Here is a 20680-nt window from a genome sequence, read left to right as displayed (position 1 = left end):
CTTTCCGTCGGGCAAGACTTCGAGACACTTGGCGTTTGGGCTCATTCGATTTATCGAACGAGCCTTAGTGTCATAGCAGCTGCTTACATTGCCAGAACAACGAAAAAGGCCCCGAAAACCCCTGGATCTCAGTTTATCAAGGTGGAATTAGCCCCTCCCCGGGTGCACCCGGACGGTGGCCCTTCCTCATGACCATATTTGGAATCGCACCCGCCTGCCGGCGCCTCACGTTCTAGCTACGCTCACACCCGGTACCGTTATCTTAGAAGATGCAAAACAATCCTCTTTGCAGACCGGGACGCCCGTTGTGAACCCGGTACATGTTACTGTTTGGCCGGAGAAGGAAACCCCCCCCCCCCCCAAAACATACAAATGGATGGAGAACGTCGAAGAAAAGATGGTTGGCTTGAATGCACATCTCCAAACATTTGGCCCTTGCAAAGGAACTCTGATTGTGGTACTATTGCAATATACTACCCTACTATCCATCCGTTCCCCGCCTCTGGCCCAGAGCCAGTTGGGATGGGCGCCAGCACGCCCGCGACCCGCGTGAGGAGAAGCGGTATGGAAAATGGATGATGATAATCATGATCATTGCAGAACCGTCATATAGCGTGGGATTACAGTAAGCACGCGTACATTTCGATCGTCGCACAACCAAGCAGAAATCATTGCGTGTGCGGCGGACACACTCGATGTTTTCGATCCAATTGCATCGTCCAAAGCAAAAGTGTTTTCGTTTATCAGCGCTGCCGTGGAGTGAACTTTGCTTCGGGACGGCAGGACGATGATAACGCAGAAAACTTCTCGCCGACTGAACAACACGCAACACGTGAGTTGCACTTGGCTTGTGTCGAATTTTGTTGTGTTGTGTTGTCGGAACGTTCGGATGATTTTGCTTTATGTTGTTGTTGTGATGTCTTCTCGAGTTACATGTTTTTGTTGTGTTATGGTATTTTGCGATGTGTTGTTTTCAGGTCTTGTTTTTATGTGTGTTGATGTTGTTGTTGTGATGAATTTTGTGTTGTCTTCAAATGTCTTGTGATGTGTTTTAGTGTGCTGTGTTGCAGAGATGTCAAAAGTACTGGTATTTATTACATAAGTATAAGTACTGATACTTGTGCAAAAAAAACAACAACTCTGGTAGAAGTACTGAAGCCACTCAATGAAGCAAAAGTACAAAAGTGCACGCTTATAAATGTACTTAAGTAAAAAAATTCAACTTGACATTTTTCAATCCAATAATAAAGTGCATATAGTGAGATTTGTGTATCTCTCCAAATGATTGGCAGGCTTTCTCAAGGAGCAACAATGGACAAAAAAACAATAATAATAACAGATAGGCTTAAATAAAAAGACGAGCATTTGTTTGTTCTATTGAAATAAAATTAGACACAGTGAAATTAGACTGTTAACAGTAAAAACCGAAAAGCTAGATTTGTTTCCAACATTGTTTGCTCACTGCAATGGCGGTGTTACGCTTTTGTTTTGACAGTGGGCAAATAAATGTGCTGGAATTAGAATTAAGACTCAAACGCGACATCGTCTACTGCCAGCGAGCCAGACTTCAAGCTAGCTTTCTAAAAAAAAAAAAAACCTAACGTGGTTCATTCAATGCAGGCAGCCCAAAAAATATTCTTCTACCTATGAAAGGTTATTCACAGTTCGGAGTTCGATTGTACGACGTGTGTGCAAGCGTACGCAGCACAAGGTGCAGGCATCCTTGTTATTTTGGTTTCCTCAAACGTGGAATGTGCCGACACTCTGCCCCCACTAGCTTAACGTCGCCATAGGCGCGCGGCTCAAAGGAAAGTGTCGTATCGACGAGGTCTATAATGCGCTTGGAGATGGAGGCATGCACGGGAAAGCAGAGGAATGAACATTAGCCGAAGTCAGACAGAATATATGTGCATGAGTGAGAGGGGTGGAGGGGGAAGAGTGAGGCTACAGGGAGAAGAGAGAACGAGGGTGGAGGACTTGAAATACTTGGGGTCAACCGTCCAGAGCAATGGGGAGTGTGGTCAGGAAGTGAAGAAACGGGTCCAAGCGGGTTGGAACGGGTGGAGGAAGGTGTCAGGTGTGTTATGTGACACAAGAGTCTCTGCTAGGATGAAGGGCAACGTTTAGAAGACAGTGGTGAGGCCAGCCATGATGGACGGATTAGCAGAGCACATGAAGATGTTGAGGTTCGCTCTCGGAGTGACCGGGTTGGATCAAATTAGAAATGAGCTCATCAGAGGGACGGCCGAGGTTCGATGTTTTGGAGACCAAGTTAGAGAGAGCAGACTTGGATGGTTCGGACACGTCCACAGGAGAAATAGTGAGGATATAGGTAGAAGGATGATGAGGATGGAGCTGCCAGGCAAGAGAGCGAGAGGAAGGCCAAAGAGAAGGTTGATGGATGTCGTGAGGGCAGTCGGTGTTGGAGAGGAGGATGCAGGAGGGAGGCGGACATGGAAAAGGATGACGCGCTGTGCCGACCCCTAAAGCGACAGGCCCAAAGCAAAAGAAGAAGACGAATTTGCGCTTAAGGGGGCGCCATAAGTTCCATACTATACATACTTAGGTACTTTCCACCGCTGCTGTGTTGTGATGTGTTGTAAAGACTTTGTGCGTGTCGTGGTGCAAACGAAAGCTAAATGTCAGCCATGTTGTTTTTCTGTCCCAGTTTGACAAACAAGATGGCCGCCAGGAAGCGTTGTGCTTTTTCCTCCCTCGAGGTGATGCTGTCAATCCTCTTTGTCGCCCTGACGACCGTCAGCATTACTCTGATCGCCGTGACGATCACGCACTCCGCAAACACCTGTGAGGACCCGCCGACACGCTAATGCTAACGCCGTGGCATTCGTGAAGACGTCGGTGTGTGTGTGTGTGTGCTAGGTTCCGGACTGACTCCGCCCCCCGATCAAGAACCGCCTTTCCTGATTGGTGTAGGCCGCGCTGACTGTACCGGACCCCCTGCGGAACTTCCTCTGGTCGCTTGACTCACTACGCAATACACTTCCTGTAGGCCGTGCGCGACACACCTTTTATGCGTGTTTGTATGTGTGTTTTGGGGTATATATATGCGTGTGTATTGTGTGTGTGCTATATATGTATTGTGTGTACGTTGTGTTTGTGCATGGTGTGCGTTATGTGAGTGTTTGAATGTGTTCTGTGTGTAATGTGCGTGTTGTGTGTTTATTGTGTGAGTGTGCATTGGTGTGTGTGTTGTGAGTGTGTATATACATTTACATATGTGTGTGTATATCGTGTGTCTGTCGCGTACGTGCATGATGTGAGTTATGTGTGTGTGTTCATGTGTTGTGCATGTGTGTTTGATCTGTGTGTTGTGTGGGTATTGTGTTTGTTTATTGTGTGTGTGCGTGCGTGTCTTGTGAGCGTGTACACATGTGCGTGTGTGTAGATGGGGTATGCTAACCCTCAGCAAACGGCTGCGGGTATCCACACCCGTTTGTTCAGTCGTGCCTTCATCATCGACGACGGCCGCCGTAGAGTCGTCTTCGTCACCGTGGACATGGGAATGATCTCGCAGAGGCTCAGATTGGAGGTGCGCACGCACACACACGACACGGATACAAACACAAGCTCACTCCGTGTGCGTGTGTGATTGCAAATGACGTGTCACGTGATCAGGTCCTGAAGGCCCTTCGAGTGAAATACGGCGAGCGGTACCGGCAGGACAACGTGGTCCTGAGCGGGACGCACACGCACTCGGGCCCGGCCGGTTACTTCCAGTACACGCTTTTCATGATTAGCAGCAAAGGTTACCTCAGGTCGTCCATCCAGCCGCTGGTCAGAGGCATCGTCAAAGTGAGACTTGTCCGTCTGTCCGACGCCAGCAAATAGACGCGGCCTGCTGTTCAAACGTCAGCTTTCTTCCATCGCAAGTACCGCATATGAGGGGTTCGGTTCTATTCCAGAGTATAGACAGAGCCCACGGCAGCGTGCGGCCGGGACGGATCTACAAGAACCGAGGACGTCTGGATGCCAGCAGCGTCAACAGAAGTCCCCACTCCTACCGCAACAACCCTCGGGATGAGCGAATCAAGTAAGCCGATCCCCGTCACCTGACTGTGACGGGCGAGCGTCCGCGAAGGCATGGAAGGATTTTCCAAATCTTAAAAGATTGTTTACATCTAACACGGGGCATTTAACAGTTGCGGTCGTATTGTGCGTCTTGCGCGCCGATGATCTCAACACACAACGCCAAACGCACAAAGACTGGTCCACCGCTGCTCTAGAATCCAGTCCTCCGAGACAAAATCGTGCATGAAAATGTGTTCTTGAAAAAAAACGAGCAGAACGCAATCGGATGCTTTATTAGGAATCCCGCTGGTGTTCTAGGCAGGATACGATCGCTGCGAGATGATTGGCTCCTGCATCATGGGAAGGGCAGGCTACGCCGATGTAATGAGATGACCGTTCTCTCTATGTGTGTCACATTTGTGCAAAATAAAAACAAGGATATTTGTGGTGGTTACGTTTAGTGGGGTTGATATTAATGCTGCCTTCAGTGTGGCGGCGTTAACGTGAATCCCGCAGAACTTCTTTTCCTGTCTGGAAGCAGTCGGGCGTGTTCTACCGAGATAGAGCGGCCAACCACAGTGTGGCGGCGCGTCTCCTGCCAAGAACACCTCCCGGACAGGTCGCGCCGATGTTTCCCGAGTGTTTCTGAAGGGACCGCAGGCGGGATTGTTACAGAATGGTGAAGTCGTCAGTAAAAAGTCTTACTTTGGAAAATGTTCTTCCCATCTGGGGTAAGCAATTTTATAGCCCCCAAAAAAACCACATCGGGCAGGACATGTTTTTGCTTTTAGTCACGGGCCGCTACCTTGTTCCTCAGCGAGGTCGCTTCGTGATTGGCTACGTTCCGTTTCACGCCGCCGTTCACGGCGTCGTGACTCGGGACAAGTCGGCTTTCCCTGCACATGTGAAGATTTTGGGCGGTAAATATTGAACACGTTTAATATTTCCGATTGTTGGACCCGGTCCACTCGTAGCGCACCTCAGGCCGCACGATCATCTCACAGGATCGTTTTAGAAGACGTTTGATGTGCTTGTTTGGAAGGAGCAAAATCGGGACCATTTTCTTTGTCTTTGGGCCCAAAGTCACGTGACTTTGCGGACGCTCGACCGTTACCGTCTCCGATCTGCTTTCAGGTACGACGACGACGTGGACAAGGACGTGGTGCTTCTCAAGTTCACCGACATGGACGGAGACGGCATTGGCCTGCTCAGGTAGCCGTAGCGACGAGAAGAGGGCCGCCGCACGCGGGACGGGTCTAACTCTTGGACCTGGTCCTCCCCCAGCTGGTTCGCAGTGCACGCGGTCAGCATGAAGACGACCAATCGTCTGGTGAGCAGCGACAACGTGGGTTACGCCGCGTACCTGATGGAGAACCACAAAAACCCCACGGCGCTACCTGGACAGGTGACGTCAGCGCCGCCTCAACTTCCGCTCAAAAGGACCAAATTCGAAAACACTCACGGCCGCATTTACTGAGATCCCAAAAGCGGGCACTAAGCCGTGTGTCGACTGGAACGGATTTGATAGCGGCAAATTGGCAAATCGGTGGCTTTCATGAGAGAACACCGCAAGCACAAAATGACCTTGGAATAACAACGTGACAAGATCGGTCTGTCAAAATGCAGAGTGTGCTTGGATTGGCCACTTCAACTTGGGAACCTCCTCAAATGTCCACTGAAAACATATCTTCAGTGGACAGTTCAGCCACTAGCTAGGTCTGCTACCCCTTTGTCATCATTTGGGAGTGAGCAACGATGAATGATTCAGCATTCCCGACAACGTGACAAGATTTTCCGAACATGCCAGTCCAACAAACGTTGTAGCAGGAATGTTAAAAAGCAGGAAATGGAAATGGAAATGCCATTTTGGAGGTAGTTGTTGATGTGATATCACTTCGAGAAAATCTGAAATTAGTCGAACTTGATTATTTCTAAACATATCGTCCATTCCGTTTTGTCTGCCACTTTTTCCCGATTGGCTGACAAGTTTTCAGTTCAAAATATCCACCGATAAACTCCCCGGGAGGGGTTCTTCAAGCGGACACGTCCAAATGAACGCAACATTTCTAATGGCCTCACTTGCCCTAAAAAGTCCGTGAAATAGCACAAATGCATCGTTATTGGTGAAAATAGCAGTACGGTAGCTCGTGTGCTTCCATCATTCATTGTGAACTGATTTGCTATGAAGGACTTGAGGGGGTTTCGAAGAGCTTGTCGTATGTTTGTTAGAAAATTCCACAAAGATGGTGACATTGCTAGTTCGGAGGGATGGAAGTGGAAGTGGAAGTGGAAGTGGAAGAGGCAAACAAACACATTCCAGTGTTCTCCCACCGTGGGCCGAGCCAGTCCGCAAATAGGGAAAATCTGGGACTCATTGACACCGGCCCCAAAAAGTTTCGTAATGGCAATAGGTGCCACAAGATGGCGGCAAAGCACTTTTTTTCTAGAATGCTGTGAATAAATGAAACTCCTGCCCTCAAGTCAACATAGTTTCTTGGTCCCAAATGCCACACGATGGCACCATGGCATGTCCGTTTTTGTGGCATAAACCAGCCCCTCAAAATGTGTGTGTGTGTGTGTGTGTGTGCGTGCGCGTGTGTCAGGCAGCTTTCGTGGCTGCTTTCTCCTCCAGTAACCTCGGCGACGTGAGTCCAAACATTCAAGGTCCTCACTGCGTCAACTCTGGATTGGCTTGCGACTACTTGAACAGCTCGTGCCCTGACGGAGGGGTAAACACACACCACACGCACACACGCGCACACACAGAGTGAACATGAGGTGTGTGCGTGTCTTTCAGACTAAGGAGTGTCAGGCGTTTGGACCCGGTGAAGACATGTTTGACAGCACCAGAATCATCGGACTCAACATCTACAGGAAGGCCAGGGTGTGTGTGAGTGTGAGGGAGAGAGAACGACGTGACTTTATACTGGGTTTTGTGTGTACGCGCGTATGTGTTTGCAGGAACTTTATTCTAACGCAGTGGAGGAAGTGACGGGCTTCGTCCGTTCGGCTCATCAGTGGGTCAACATGACGGACGTTGCTGTTCGCGTCAACCACACGCACGTGGTCAGTGCGCACGCACACGTGCGTGCGTGCGTAATGACCGCTAATGCTAATACTGTGTGTGTGTGCGCGCGCGTGTCAGGCGAGTACGTGTAAACCGGCGCTGGGCCACAGTTTTGCGGCAGGAACCACAGATGGAGGAGGAGACCTCAACTTCACCCAAGGTCACGCTTACATACTATACATTGAAAAGTCAACATAAGGTACATTGATGCCTATATGTGCCGTATACAGCGGACGCCCGCTATTCGCTGGGGTTAGGGGGCGGGCTGCACCCAAAATGTGACGTTCATTGGTGGCTGTTAGAATTGCATTGAAAAAAGGTTCGTTTTCTTTAAGAAGGGGGGATGAACTGGCAAGAAGCGTTTTCAGGGTGGCTTCATCCCCAACCAAAAATCTGCAGGAACCCGACCGCGAGTATGCGGGCGTCCGCAAGCAAACGCGCCTCATTTAAGAAACGAGGAGTGTGCGTGTGTGTCTTTGCACATGCGCGTGCAGGCGCCGTGGAGGGCGACCCATTTTGGGACGGTATCCGAGACGCCCTCCTTGGTCAACCGTCCAATCAGACGCAGGAATGCCACCGGCCCAAACCGATCCTGTTCAGCACGGGAGAGGTGGGCGGAGTTTCACTTGCCTGTTACATCGTCTCAAATACAACATACATACAACTGTGTGTGCGTGCGTGCGTGTAGATGAATTGGCCGTTGCCATGGCACCCAGAGATCATTGACGTTCAGATCCTCACAGTTGGGTCTGTAGCAGTTGTCGCTGTTCCCGGAGAGATGACGTAACAACAAACACACACACACACAAGCGCACGTGCACAAAAGCTCTCCTGTGAAGCCCAATAATGATGTGTGTGTGTGCGTGTGTGTGTGTGTGTGAGACAGCACCATGGCAGGCCGGAGGTTAAGAGAAGCCGTTCAACGGGTGTGTCAACTTCACACACACACACACACACACACACACGCACACAACGCATACGCCGAGTTTCTGACTGTCTCAAGCTGCAACACACGATGCTGGACGTGGGTGTGTCTGCGTGCGTGCGTGCGTGCGTGCGTGCGTGTGTGTGTGTCAGGAGCTTCAGTCGGAGGGGGCGTTCTCGGACGTGGATGTGGTGATTGCAGGCCTGAGCAACGTATACACGCACTACATTACCACCTATGAGGAGTACCAGGTATATACGCACACACTAATATGTGAACATGTAGGTGCAAGGTGAAGTAAGTACCATGATGATGATGCTGGTGATGATGAAGCCGTGCCTTTCAGGTTCAGAGGTACGAAGGCGCGTCCACCATCTTCGGTCCGCACACGCTCAGCGCGTACGTCCTCAAATTCGGCGACCTGGCACGCGCCATCGCTCAGGTGAGACCCGACGCCCTCTCGGAAACCGAATAGAACCGAGAGAAACTCGAGGGTGAGGTCGATGCGGCACACGACTGCCTCGCGCTTCTGAGGTCAGGGCTTCGAATCTTGGCTTCGGCCGCTTTCTCGGTCTCTGATCGGTTGGTTGTCTTGGTTTTGTGTTTTTTGCTTTCGTCCGGTTGTCTGTTTTTTTCGACTGTTTAATTTTCTCGTTGTCCGATTGTTTGGTCTTCTATTCGTCTCGTTCTTTGGTTGTCTGCTTTTCCTCGCGTGTAGCTAGAGTAGCGTGTAGCAACGGAAACCGGAAGGCCGGATGTCGAATTACGGAACTTAGTGACGATGTCATCACGCAGGACAAAGTCGGGTCCGTCCCGCCGGGTCCGCCTCCTCCGTTCTTCCAGAAGAATCTTTTCAACCTGTTACCTGCGGCGTCAGTGGACAGTAAACCGGACAACAGCACTTTTGGAGAAGTCCTAGTGCAGGTCCTTCCCGTCTACAGACAGGTAGGATGCAAACACGCACACACAAACAAGCAATGAAGTCTGATCTTTAACGGACGGACGGCGTTTGGTTTTCCAGGGTGACGTGGTGTCCGTCACCTTTGTGGCAGGAAACCCCAGACACTCGGGAGACGTGGTGAGAAAAAACTCCTCATCCGTTAGTCTGGTTTGGTTGTCTCATTGTCCGCTTGTCGGACTTTCTGTTTCAGTTTTTTTTTTTGGCCGTCTGGTTTTCTTTTTCTCTCATTGTTTGTTTTTCTGGTCTCATTCTTTGGCAGTCTGGTTTTCTTATTCTCTTGTTGTCTGTTTTTTGGGTTGTCTCGCTCTGGTTTTGTATTGGTCTGATTCTTTGGACATCTTGTTTTCTTGTCGTCCGACCGTCCGGTTTTCTGATTTGTGGCCGTCTCGCTCTTTGGTTGTCCGGTTTTCTCTTTCTCTGATTGTTCGGTCGTCCGGTTTGATGACCGGACTCCTCTTGACGAATGTCATTTGTGTCCGGTCAGAGAGATCGAAGCTTTGTTGCCGTGGAGATGCACGACAACACCAGCGACTCCTGGACGCTGGTCCACACCGACGCGTCCTGGGAGACCAGGTGCGTGTGAGCCAACCCGTTGGCGCTAACAATGCTAACGTCCGGCATGTTCGGAGGATGACCGAATGGTGCGCGTGCGTGCGGTCGCAGGTTCCGCTGGCTCAAAGGTCCCGAGCGCCGGAGCAACGCCACGGTGGAGTGGCACATCCCCGCCGACGCCGCCGTCGCGTCCTACAGGATCAGACACTTTGGCCACTACAAGAGCATGAAAGGCCTGCGACCGGTCGTCGCACCCTACCAGGGCACGTCCGACGTCTTTCGGGTCAGCGCCGGTTTTTATTACCGGTGACCTTTGACCGCTTGTACTTCCACCAGTCTTTGGATTCAGGTCATGTTACTTCCTGACTTTGTAATTTGTTTTGAGTTGGCAATCAGCCCCCCGGCTCACTGTTGCGCCCACAAGCTTCGGTGTTTTGGCCTTTCCTGCTTGGAAATTGAGTATTGTTGTGTTGGCATATCGTTAGGGTGTCGTTTTTGGGTTGTGTTTCTGCATTGTGGTCATTACCTTTGCCCAAAACGTGAGCCATTTATTATTTAGTAATTGTGTAATAATAATCATCAGAATCGTAATTTTAATAAAAATCCTCAGTTTAATATTCAATGTTTCGAGAGAAAGCATCCGACATCAGGTGTGTACAGCTGTTGGACCCGGGCGGGCGACATTCGGAGAACGTTCTCCTCTTAGAAGTCGTAGTCCCATCCCGAGTTGTCGTCCGGAGGCGGTTCCTCGCCGTCCGCGGGAAAACGGTCAAAGTTGCCGGTGTCAGTCGTAGACGAGACCTGAACGCACGCACGCACGCACGCACTTCAACGAGACCGGAAACTTTCTCGACGGGGCGTCCATCAAAACAGCAATCATCACAACCGACATCATCGCATCTTCAGAACCTTCAAAAGTCATGTGACCAAAGTGGCCGCCACTCACGTTCGGTGTGATGGGCGGGGTCATCGTTCCTTTCTCTAAGCCTTCCCAATCGAAACCCTCAAACCACCTGTGCACGCACACACAAATCCAATGCTGATGCGTGTGGTTGTAAAGAGGAGGAAGTAGCGCCGCGCCGCGCCGCGTCGCGTCCTCACCGGTGTATCCGGACGTCCTCGCTGTTCTTCAGCGTTCCCGGTCTCTCTCCGGGCTCGTCCCTGAGGACGAAGACGTGTTATTCGGAAAGGACGCGACGCGCTGAAGACGGCGTGCGCCCTCGCCCACCTGCACAACTTCTTGATGAGATCGGCGGCGTCCTGGCTGATTTTCTCGGGGAACTCTAGCACGTCCACGCCCCGGAGGACCGCGGCGTACGTCTGCACCGCGTCTGCGCCGCAGAACGGGGGGCTGGATGCCCCGAGGACAGAAAAAACACATCGCAAGGAGAAGGGGAACATAAAGAAGAGGAGAAAGTAAACAGGATGAAGAAAAGGAGGAAAGAATAACCTCTGACCTGCCAGTGAGAAGTTCAAACATGAGGACGCCAAGAGACCAAAGATCAGCGCGGGTGTCGTGACCTTTGTTGAGGATGACCTCCGGGGCCGTGTACTCGGGAGTCCCACAGAAGGTCCACGTCTTCTCCGTCTCGTTGGTCTTCGCCTTCCTGCCGAGCTTCTTGGCGAAACCAAAGTCCACCTGCGGAGGGCCGAGCCGGTCAGTCACGACGAGACGACGAGACGACGACGACGTCGCGCTAGCGCACGCACCAACTTGGCGTAACCGCGGGCGTCCAGGAGGACGTTTTCGGGCTTCACGTCCCTGTAGACGATGCGTCTGGCGTGAAGGTAGGACAACGCCTGCAGCACGCACGCCACGTAGAAGCGACTGCTCGCAGCCGCCAAACAACCCCTGACGCACGGACGAGACCAAAAACATGAAGACGCAGAGGAGAAGGCCGTAGACATGTTGACAAGGATCTCGCGGGTTGGGCCGTTGCTATGATATGTCAGTGTGTCCGCCATATTGGATGTGTCCGCCCTGGCCAGTAAAGTGGAGTGAACTTGACAAAGCCATCGCTCGAGGCGCAACAATGACTCAAATGACTCATCATCAAACTCATTGACAACTATTTTCCTAAGCGATTGTTTTGAGACCTGCCTTAACTGAAAATTGTCCAAATCCTCTGATTTCAGATTCTCCAATTTCTGTCGTCCTCTGTGAAAGTAGACCCATTGTTTTCTTTTCTTTTCTGCTTTTACTTTGGAAAAGACATTTTTGACGATTTTCTGACCGATGCTACACAGGAACTGAATCGAGATCGATTGATGTGTGTATTTTCTGCACTGTCAATTGAAAATAATGTCTCGTTCTTTAGGAGATTCACCAATTCATTGCAAAAAAGAATCAACAGACGAATTGATTCTTTTCGATAGATGGATAGATGAATATGCTGGCTGGCCAACACACGCCTCGCCGTCTTCTGGCAGGGAACAAAATACCCGTCTGAATAATCCTCCCATTCCTTTTCTAGTTCACTCGCTGGCCAGGATGATCATCTCCGGATATTAATTGCGAGGTTTCTGTGGGGGGGAAAAACATTTTGCGTCTCATCGTGACGCGCGGCAGCGCATGTCACGTTTTTTGCGACGGCTTTGAAAGTTGATGAACAACCAAGTTACAGGAGAAGTAAGGCGTGCAAGAGATTTAAGACGAGCGCCGCGTCGTTCGTGCCGTGCCTGTCCCTGAGGAGCGTCCACAGCTCGCCGCCGAGACACGCCTCCATCAGCATGTACAGGTACTTGCTGTCCTTAAAGGTGCGATACAACCTGCGCACAAGACTTGCTTTTACTCTGAAAGGCTACTTTTGGCTTATTTTGTAGGAGCCGCTGCCGTCGTGTACCTACCTGACCACAAAGCGGCAGCGCGTCCGGCTCATGATGACCTTCTCCGAGCGCGCCTGCTCCCGCTGCCCCCCCGAAAGCAGCTGGCGCTTCTTCAGGAGCTTCATGGCGAACGTCCTCGTCTGCTCGCGCTTCAGCTGCACCTGAACGCGACGCCACGCCACGCCCACTTTGAGACGCTAACGCCGGCATGTGACACGACGTGTTTGTGGAAGCATTCACACGCAAACGCAAACAAACACGCACACTGAAACGCTTCGCTCCGGTCGTACCAGCTGGACGCGTCCGAATCCTCCGACTCCGAGCGTCTGCACCACGTTAAAGTCGCTGAGCTGCAGGCGGGAAAAGAAAACGCTTCGGTCCTCCTCGGAGCTGCGAACGCAACAAAAACGGAGACGGGACGTCAAAGAGCTTTCGGAGGCGGGAGCGGGAGGACCGGAAGCGTTCGGGCGGCACCTGCGGCATTTGACCACACGGAAGAAGGGGAAGGTTCCGGAGGTCCTCACGGAGAAGGAGACCGCGGGGGCAGGGAGACCGGCGGAACGTCTACCCGGCAACAGAAACAACTCACGCATCTTACCGTCCGCACGCCCGACTTCCTGTCTACGGGCCCAAGCGTTCTCGTGTTGTCCCTGAGAGCGCTCCGGTCGTCAGGAGAAGGTTCCGGATGAGAGCCGACCCGAAGGAGGACCTTGCGTCGCGCTCAGCCCGTCGGTCACGCCGGAAGACGCTGCCGTGGCCCGGGGACACCGGAGACTTCCCGTCAGCCGGGACGGCTCCTAGGACAAATTTAGCTCGCAAACATTCCCGAGAGGTTCCTGAGCTAAAAGAAGACAACGTGCGTCGGTCACATGACCTCCCTGCGTGTGCGTGTGTGTCAGAGAGAGAGAGAACACAATGTTACTTGTGACCATAAAATAGTGCTAATGTCGCCAAAACAACAGCAAAAACATCTGCAACTGGTTTCTCAAGTTAGAAGTGGGCTGAAATGTCCAAGTTTGGCCAGTGACAAAACTACGCTGCATGCTAAAGCTGTTGTTTTCATAGTCTGTAATGTAAACACGAGTCGCGCACGGCTGTCACGACTCAATTTGATTGGCCCGCCAAGGCCAATCGAAGACTTTGTGCGCGGACATGTGACTTTCTTGCGTCGTCAAACGTTACTGTGGTCATCACGGCGGATCGGAGCAACGGCGCCCGATGCAAAAGTCGAAAAATAGATGGCGCACGCAATTGTTGCTAAATGAAAATGTAGATTATTGGAAGGCAATAAAAAAAAGCACCGTTTCTTCCTCACATAATACGCGAGGAAAAGTACAAAGTATGCTTCATTAAAACTACTCTGACAAGTACAATTCTTGAGTAAATATAACGGAATAAATGTAGCGCCTTCCTACCCACCTCTGTTGTTATCATTATTATTATTGTTCTTGTTGGTGTTATTACATGATTGAGCATTAGTCATCCATTAGTGAGTTATTATCATTCATTCATTCATTCATTCATTCATCTTCGGTATCGCTTATCCTCGCTTGGGTCGCGGGCGTGCTGGAGCCTATCCCAGCCGACTCTGGGCGAGAGGCGGGGCGCTCCCTGAACCGGTCGCCGGCCAATCGCGGGGCACATCCAAACAAACTCACATTCCCACCTACGGGCAATCGACCTACCTACCTTTTTGGGATGTGGGAGGAAACCGGAGCACCCGGAGAAAAGCCACGCAGCCACGGGAAGAAGAGTTATTATCAATATGGCAATATTCTAAGTATTATTTTGAATTTTGCAGTGTGAAACTACACCAGCCGCAATATTAGGCAAACGTGCACAATGTGTCGAGTCGGGCCGCAACAATTCTTTGGGCTCATGTTGGATTTTTAAATATTTGAAATCAAAAGTGAACATGTATTTGTAAATTAAAACACCTATTTTGGGGAATCATACATCATTAGTTCTCATTTTAAGATGTATTTAGAATTCATGGCATTATCATTCATTACTGCAGTGTGCTTATAAATAAAATATAGTTAAGTGTACATGTCAAATTAGATTGTATTTTTACTCACAATAAATGTAGCCATATTTGATCAAATGAATGTCAAATTGTTTCTCTTACTATTTACAAAGAATCAATGAACTAATCATTTAACGAGATAAATGAAGAAATCAAAATGAATACATTTGAATTGAGCAATGATGGGGGGCAGCAGCTCAATTACTGTACCAAATATTGCCAATGATCGGTGGACTGGAGAATGGAACGCCCCCCCCCCCCGCCCCAAACATCCCTCAGCGGACTTTGAAGACCCCTGGAATTAACAGGGGAATGGAAGAAAAGAAAGATTTGTTTCATTAAACTAGTGAAGTCTGCGCAAGCAAATGATTTCATTTACCGACAAGAACAACTCTCTGGCTCTCTTTCCGTGTGTGCGTGCGAACACATTGATAGCAGCGGGTTAAACATTAATGGTGACTCGTTAAGCTAACACCGAGACAGTGAACCTTTGGAGTTTGATATGATGTGATCACACATGCATGCGTGCGCGCAGAATGAGACCGGTCTGAGTGGAGGGAGGTGATCTCTGAAATTGCTCAGGTGAGTTTTTGCGTTTCTCCCTAAAAAGAAACACACTTTTACACGTGTATATATTTGTATATGTAGAAATCGATAGGATAGATGAAAACGGGTCATTGGGTCGTAGGAGGGCAAACGAGGCAGGAGAGCGCGCGTGTGAAGCGGCTAACATGCTAAGTGTGCGTTTTCATGCGGACAATTCAAATATCATCTAAAGTTCCAAAGAACTCAGGATACGTCCTTTTCCTTCTTCTGGTTGCTGCTGTAGAAATGTTTCCAGCTAAAAAAAAAAAGTCCTTGGGTCTCTCGAAAGGCATTTCAATCTATGTCTTACTGTTGTTATTATTATAAGTGATAAGCGATCATCCAAAATAACAACAAGCAAGCGGGTGAGCGACGCCTCCGAGACAAATGCTGCTGATTGGTCATCACAGGGTGACATGAACTGTTTCTTCTCATGACCTTTGACTTCACACACACACACACTTCAAATACACACAAGTCCACATACATCGCATAAAGTCCATACACTTTCACACTCAAAGTTGGAGCTGCAGCCATCTAACCTTTTTTGTTTTTGTTTTGTTTTTATCTCCCTCGTCCTTCTGCTCTTCCTCCTCGTCTTCCTGGTGATCCAGTGAGCTCTGCTAATTTCCTTGATTTATCAAGCTGTCAATCAAAGCCAATGGAAACCAATCATAAGGTAGGAGGGGAGGGACTAGTGGGGGCGCAGAAGGAGGCGGGGCTGAGGGCGCTGGTGCAGAGGACGGGGTACCGCCTCCAGCAGGTAAAGTTGGCGTGTCCGTCCGCATTGACATGCCAACGTGCTACATATGCAATTGGGTGTGGGGTGCCCCAAGGGTCAATCTTAGGTCTAGTCCTTTTTAATCTATACACGCTTCCCCTCGGGGACATCTTCAGGAGACACGGCATCAGCTTCCACAGTTACGCCGACGACACACACCTGTACTTTGCGCTGTCTCCTGATGAATGAGGGCGAATTTAGAAAGTTACTGAAACTACAGGATTTTAAACCCTCACTATATGTACAGAACCTGTTGGGGGGGGGGGGGGGGGACATTTTGACTCTAAGTTTACGTTTATTCCACAAATCTGAAATGTAACCAAGATTGGGTTTTACCATTTTAGAAACATAGCAAGAGTCCGCCCATTTCTCTCTTAGGCTAACACGGATTATTTATTATTTCATTGTTCATTGAGCAATTCATTATTTTGAGCCTATTTTATTGTATCTCCAGTTGTCCTTCAGTTTTTATCCTGTGTTACGGTGTTTTAGTCTTTTAGTTTAACATGGGAGCCTCCGCGCCGGGAGGTGTGTTCCGCGTGCCCACGGGGATACCGTCGTGCAGTTTCTCCGTGGCCGGGCATCAGGGGGCGCCGCACAACGCGAAGAGTCCACCCGGGTCGCGCCGGTCTCTGTGGCGGCATCCCCTGTGGGTGCGGGCTGTGGCCCCTCTGGGTGCGGACGGCTCCCACGTTGTCTCGCCTCACGTGGATCCTCAGTGCCGTGCCGTGTGTGTGCCCGTGTGGGCGCGTTTTGCGTTTGTATGTGGTGACGGAAGGGTTGGGTGTGTGTGTGTGTGTGTATATATTTCTTGCTGTTTTAATTGTCTGCTTTTATCTCTGTGTAATATATGAAAAGTGTTCTATAAATTAGGTTTAAAAAACACGCTAATGTGATAACACGCTAACATGCGGCAGGAGAACGGCCAGCGCCGCTACGGCGGCCCCCCGCCCGGCTGGGACGGGCCCCCCCCGGAAAGAGGGAGCGAAATCTTTGTGGGTAAACTCCCACGAGATCTCTTCGAGGACGAGCTCGTGCCGCTCTGCGAGAAGGTGGGACGCCATCTTACGTGGGGTGGACGTGTTGCATGGTGGTGGTGTGTGTGCGTGCGTGCGTGTGTTTGGCATGAGTCAAGTGTGCGGGTGTGTGCGCGAGATAGTCCGAATGTTTGCGTGCGTGTCTGTGATGTTGTGTGTGTTCTTTACGTGTGCGCGCGTGTACGCGTAGCATGAGTATGTGTTCTTTCTCTCTGTCGACCTCGCGTCAGTTCGGTCAGATCTTCGAGGTGAGGATGATGATGGACTTCAACGGCAACAACCGCGGCTACGCCTTCGTCACCTTCGCCAGCAAACAGGAAGCGCGAGCGGCCATGAAGCAGCTCAACAACTACGAGATCAGGTGACCGCAGCGAACGTCCGGGCGGGCGTCTGTCTGTCGATCGCGCGTCCGACTCTGCCCCCGACCCCCCAGGAGCGGGCGCCTGCTGGGCGTGTGCGCCAGCGTGGACAACTGCCGACTGTTCGTGGGCGGCATCCCGAAGAGCAAAAAGCGCGACGAGATCCTGGCCGAGATGCGCAAGGTGACGGACGGCGCGGTCGACGTCATCGTCTACCCCAGCGCGGCCGACAAAAGCAAAAACCGGGGATTCGCCTTCGTCGAGTACGACAGCCACCGGGCGGCGGCCATGGCGCGCCGGAAGCTGTTGCCAGGTAACACGCACGCGGACGCTTCCCGGCGGCGGGGCCGTGACTTCCCGCGTCGCCTCAGGCCGCATCCAGCTGTGGGGTCACGGCATCGCGGTCGACTGGGCGGAGCCTGAGGTGGAGGTGGACGAGGACACCATGGCGACCGTCAAGATTCTCTACGTCAGGAACCTCATGCTGCACACCAGCGAGGAGAACATCCACAAGGAGTTCGACGCCATCAAAGCAGGTGAGCGCCGCGCGCAACAGCGTCAGCGTCGCCGCGACGGACGCCAGCGTTCGCCTGACGAGCGTGTGCCGCAGGTGCGGTGGAGAGAGTGAAGAAGATCCGAGACTACGCCTTCGTCCACTTCACGCACCGCGACGACGCCGTCGACGCCATGAAGGCCCTCGACGGGAAGGTGACGGCGCCGCTCGCACGCGCGTGGGCGCGCACGGTCTCACATGCGCGCGGCGTTCCCAGGTGTTGGACGGCTCGCCCATCGAGGTGACGCTGGCGAAGCCGGTGGACAAGGACAGCTACGTGCGCTACACGCGGGGGACGGGAGGGCGAGGAAGCTCGCTGCTGCTGCACGACGACTACGCGGGCCTGACCCTGGGCCAGGTGCCCGATAAGAAGAAGAATAAGAATGCATTCGATGTGTTGTGTTGTGGCATTGGACTTTTTTTAACAGTCGTTTGACTGGGCCGGCTTGGCCTTTCCGTTCGCATCGTGACCAAGACGTTTGTCTCCAACGCCCCTCAGGTGTACGACCCCACGGTGGCCTACCTCGGGGCGCCGGTGTTCTACGCCCCGCACGCGTACGCCGCCGCCCCGCCCCACTTCCGCTTCCCACCCGCCAAAGGTCTCGTCGCGAGTCGCGGCCTGTTCAGGACGCCTTCTGTTCGAGGTCAGAGGTCGCCTTGACTTTTCTTCATGCGTACAGTGTCAATCATACGACGACTACTGGACGTCCGACGCGCGCTCTCCGCTACGTCGTCGGTCGGCTCGCTTCTTGATCGGCCGCATCGCGTTCTAACCCGGAAATAGCCGCCGGATAGCTGACTTCCTGCGTACGCTACGCTAACGAGCGTGACTAGGATTGACGACACGATCGTTCAAATTGTATTTTCTTTATGGCCGGGGTCTGCGGACAAACGTTTCAGTCACGGCCCAGTTCGCCTTTCGGCCGAGCCGAGGGGGCTCGCTTAAGACCCCTTTTCGCCGAATATGTCCGCAGTAACAGTCGGCTTTCCCCGCACAAGTCGAGACTTTTGTTGGTGAATAGATCGTCGGCCCGACGCGATTATCGGGACGAACGCACCTCGGACCTCGCGATCGTCTCAGAAGACAGACGAGAGTGCGCCGTTTGCCGTCCGCGGTCGGCAAGAGCAGACCCGTGGCCCGGAGGTGTGTACCGGGCCTTAAAAGGCGCATTGGCGGAACATTGCTCGCGAGAAGAGCCGGTGGGCCGGCAAAGGTTCCGCCTGGGCTGCAGTTCCGACGTCCAGTAGGAGTTTAGAATCAACGGGAATGCTGGGAAGACTGCCTGCGTGTGTGCGCGCATGCGTGTCACTGTCATCACAGTTGCTCGTGATTGCGGCTGATTGCGGCTGATGTGGTTGGTTTCTCCTGTAGAAGTTTACATGAGTGTGCCTGTAGGGGCGGCGGGGGTACGCGGGCTGGGCGGGCGGGGCTACCTCACCTACGCGGCGGCGGGGAGCGGCGCGAGCGCGTGCCGCCAGGCCGGCGCCCCCAAGCGGGGCGACGACAAGCTGTACGACCTCCTGCCCGGCACGGAGCTGACGCCCGTGACGCCGGCCGCCGGCGGCCTGAAGTCCGCCGCGCCCAAGCCGGCGCCGCAGGTAACGGCCGCGCGTACGCTTACGACACACGCGCGCACACAACACATAGATATGCACGCGCACACATAGCACATGGACACAGGTGCATGCACACACACACGGTACACATACAACATACAACTCACAAACACACACCCACGACACACACTTGCACACAAAACACAGGTGCAGACACACACACACACACTCACATTTCAGGCACACGCAAACACACGACACATACACATAGTACATACACAGGCACATTCAATAGCCCCCCCCCCCCAAAACACACAATATACATACACTAACAAGACACACACAACATACGCATGCACATGCAAACAATAAACACGCGCACAACACACGCATAAACAATATAGGTACGTACAGACGTATGCACGCACACGCACACGCACACGCTGTCTGACCGGTGTGTGCGCGCGCAGGTTCTTGAGGAGTTGTGCGAGAAAAACAGCTGGGGGGCGCCAGTGTACCAGCTGCACTCGGCCATCGGACCCGACCAGCGCCAGCTGTTCCTCTACATGGTCACCATCCCCGCGCTGGCCACGCACAACCCCAACGGGTAAGCACCGGGCACCGGCCTGCCCGCGCGGCGTTGCACGTTTGCCGGAGCACCCGAAGAAAAAGCAAAGCACGTTCGCAGCTACGCAGAAAGGCCGTCGGCCTGTACGGTCGCGAGACGTACCGTATGAGTAAGAGCGCCACGTTGTGCCGACCCGCCCGCAGGCTCCCGTTCACGCCGACCAAACTGAGCGCCGCCGTGGACGAAGCCAGGGCGCACGCGGCCGAGCACACGCTGCGCACGCTGGGGCTGCCCTCCGAGGGCGCCGGCCCCGCCCCGGACGCCACCCTGGCCGCGGTGGCCTTCCCAGGTATGTGAAGGTCCGTACCCCGCACACGCCGGCAGGCGCCAGGCACGCCGAGGACGGGAAGTGAAGATGCGCTCCGTGTCTTGCAGGTTACGCTTTGGCTTGCCCGGCGCAGGGGGGCGTGGCCTCTCAGCTGAAGCAGGCTGTCTCTTTGGGCCAGGACGTGGTCGCCGCGTACGGCGCCTACGAGGCCTACCCCGCCTTCGCTATTGCGGCGCGACACAGCGACGCCTACGGCGTGTTTTGACCGGCGCCGCTTTTATTGTGAAGGCGCGGGATCGGGAAGCGCTTTGATTTCTGCTGCTTTCTTTCTTCCAAAATGGAATTCCGTCCTGCGCCCAAAAACGATTGCGCTTGGTCGCCCCCATTCCCAGGACATTTGGACATTTCTCTTTCCAACTTTGCTCCGTGATTTTGTGAAGAAGCCGATCAGCTCGCGCCTCATCTTCACCTCGACAGTATTAAAGCTTTATTTTGATAGCACGCCACACAACCTACTTCCTGTCTT

General features: G+C 52.5%; 3 protein-coding genes across 10 annotated transcripts; 2 read left to right on the top strand and 1 right to left on the bottom strand.

Annotated features, from left to right (window-relative positions):
- Nucleotides 1–491: 491 nt before the first annotated feature.
- Nucleotides 492–10156, top strand: asah2 (N-acylsphingosine amidohydrolase 2). Of its 2 annotated transcripts, XM_061755817.1 has the most exons (22): nt 492–625; nt 748–832; nt 2669–2805; nt 2881–2975; nt 3407–3550; nt 3637–3813; nt 3924–4051; nt 5164–5241; nt 5314–5434; nt 6633–6758; nt 6827–6913; nt 6991–7095; nt 7175–7256; nt 7591–7706; nt 7785–7879; nt 7983–8022; nt 8174–8272; nt 8368–8463; nt 8817–8966; nt 9043–9099; nt 9467–9555; nt 9646–10156. In XM_061755817.1, exons 3-22 carry the CDS (start codon nt 2682–2684, stop codon nt 9842–9844), a joined length of 2208 nt encoding a protein of 735 aa, XP_061611801.1. In that variant the 5' UTR covers nt 492–625; nt 748–832; nt 2669–2681; the 3' UTR covers nt 9845–10156. The 2 variants fall into 2 exon arrangements, with proteins under 2 accessions (XP_061611801.1, XP_061611802.1); XM_061755818.1 differs by lacking the exons at nt 492–625; nt 748–832 and having other exon boundaries at nt 2752–2805; nt 2881–3006.
- Nucleotides 10126–14552, bottom strand: LOC133469142 (cGMP-dependent protein kinase 1-like). Of its 3 annotated transcripts, XM_061755851.1 has the most exons (10): nt 12835–14550; nt 12651–12750; nt 12382–12557; nt 12214–12303; nt 11245–11386; nt 10992–11173; nt 10763–10885; nt 10636–10695; nt 10481–10547; nt 10126–10335 (listed from the first exon to the last, which is right to left on the bottom strand). In XM_061755851.1, exons 1-10 carry the CDS (start codon nt 12951–12953, stop codon nt 10237–10239), a joined length of 1158 nt encoding a protein of 385 aa, XP_061611835.1. In that variant the 5' UTR covers nt 12954–14550; the 3' UTR covers nt 10126–10236. The 3 variants fall into 3 exon arrangements, with proteins under 3 accessions (XP_061611835.1, XP_061611833.1, XP_061611834.1); XM_061755849.1 differs by having other exon boundaries at nt 12651–14552; XM_061755850.1 differs by having other exon boundaries at nt 12382–12521; nt 12651–14552.
- Nucleotides 14553–14848: 296 nt separating this feature from the next.
- a1cf (apobec1 complementation factor) lies at nt 14849–20665 on the top strand. Of its 5 annotated transcripts, none has more exons than XM_061755832.1 (13): nt 14849–14968; nt 15586–15734; nt 16670–16804; nt 17020–17150; nt 17223–17461; nt 17520–17684; nt 17759–17856; nt 17919–18059; nt 18201–18345; nt 19098–19300; nt 19729–19865; nt 20030–20175; nt 20262–20665. In XM_061755832.1, exons 2-13 carry the CDS (start codon nt 15633–15635, stop codon nt 20417–20419), a joined length of 1800 nt encoding a protein of 599 aa, XP_061611816.1. In that variant the 5' UTR covers nt 14849–14968; nt 15586–15632; the 3' UTR covers nt 20420–20665. The 5 variants fall into 5 exon arrangements, with proteins under 5 accessions (XP_061611816.1, XP_061611815.1, XP_061611818.1 ...); XM_061755831.1 differs by having other exon boundaries at nt 19074–19300; XM_061755834.1 differs by having other exon boundaries at nt 19074–19300; nt 20030–20185; nt 20262–20400.
- Nucleotides 20666–20680: the final 15 nt, after the last annotated feature.

This window comes from Phyllopteryx taeniolatus, chromosome 19 (assembly GCF_024500385.1).
Source record: "Phyllopteryx taeniolatus isolate TA_2022b chromosome 19, UOR_Ptae_1.2, whole genome shotgun sequence".
NCBI classification, from domain to species: Eukaryota; Metazoa; Chordata; class Actinopteri; order Syngnathiformes; family Syngnathidae; genus Phyllopteryx; species Phyllopteryx taeniolatus.
Note: the sequence above shows the minus strand (reverse complement) of the source record. Positions and strands in the feature narration are given on the sequence as shown.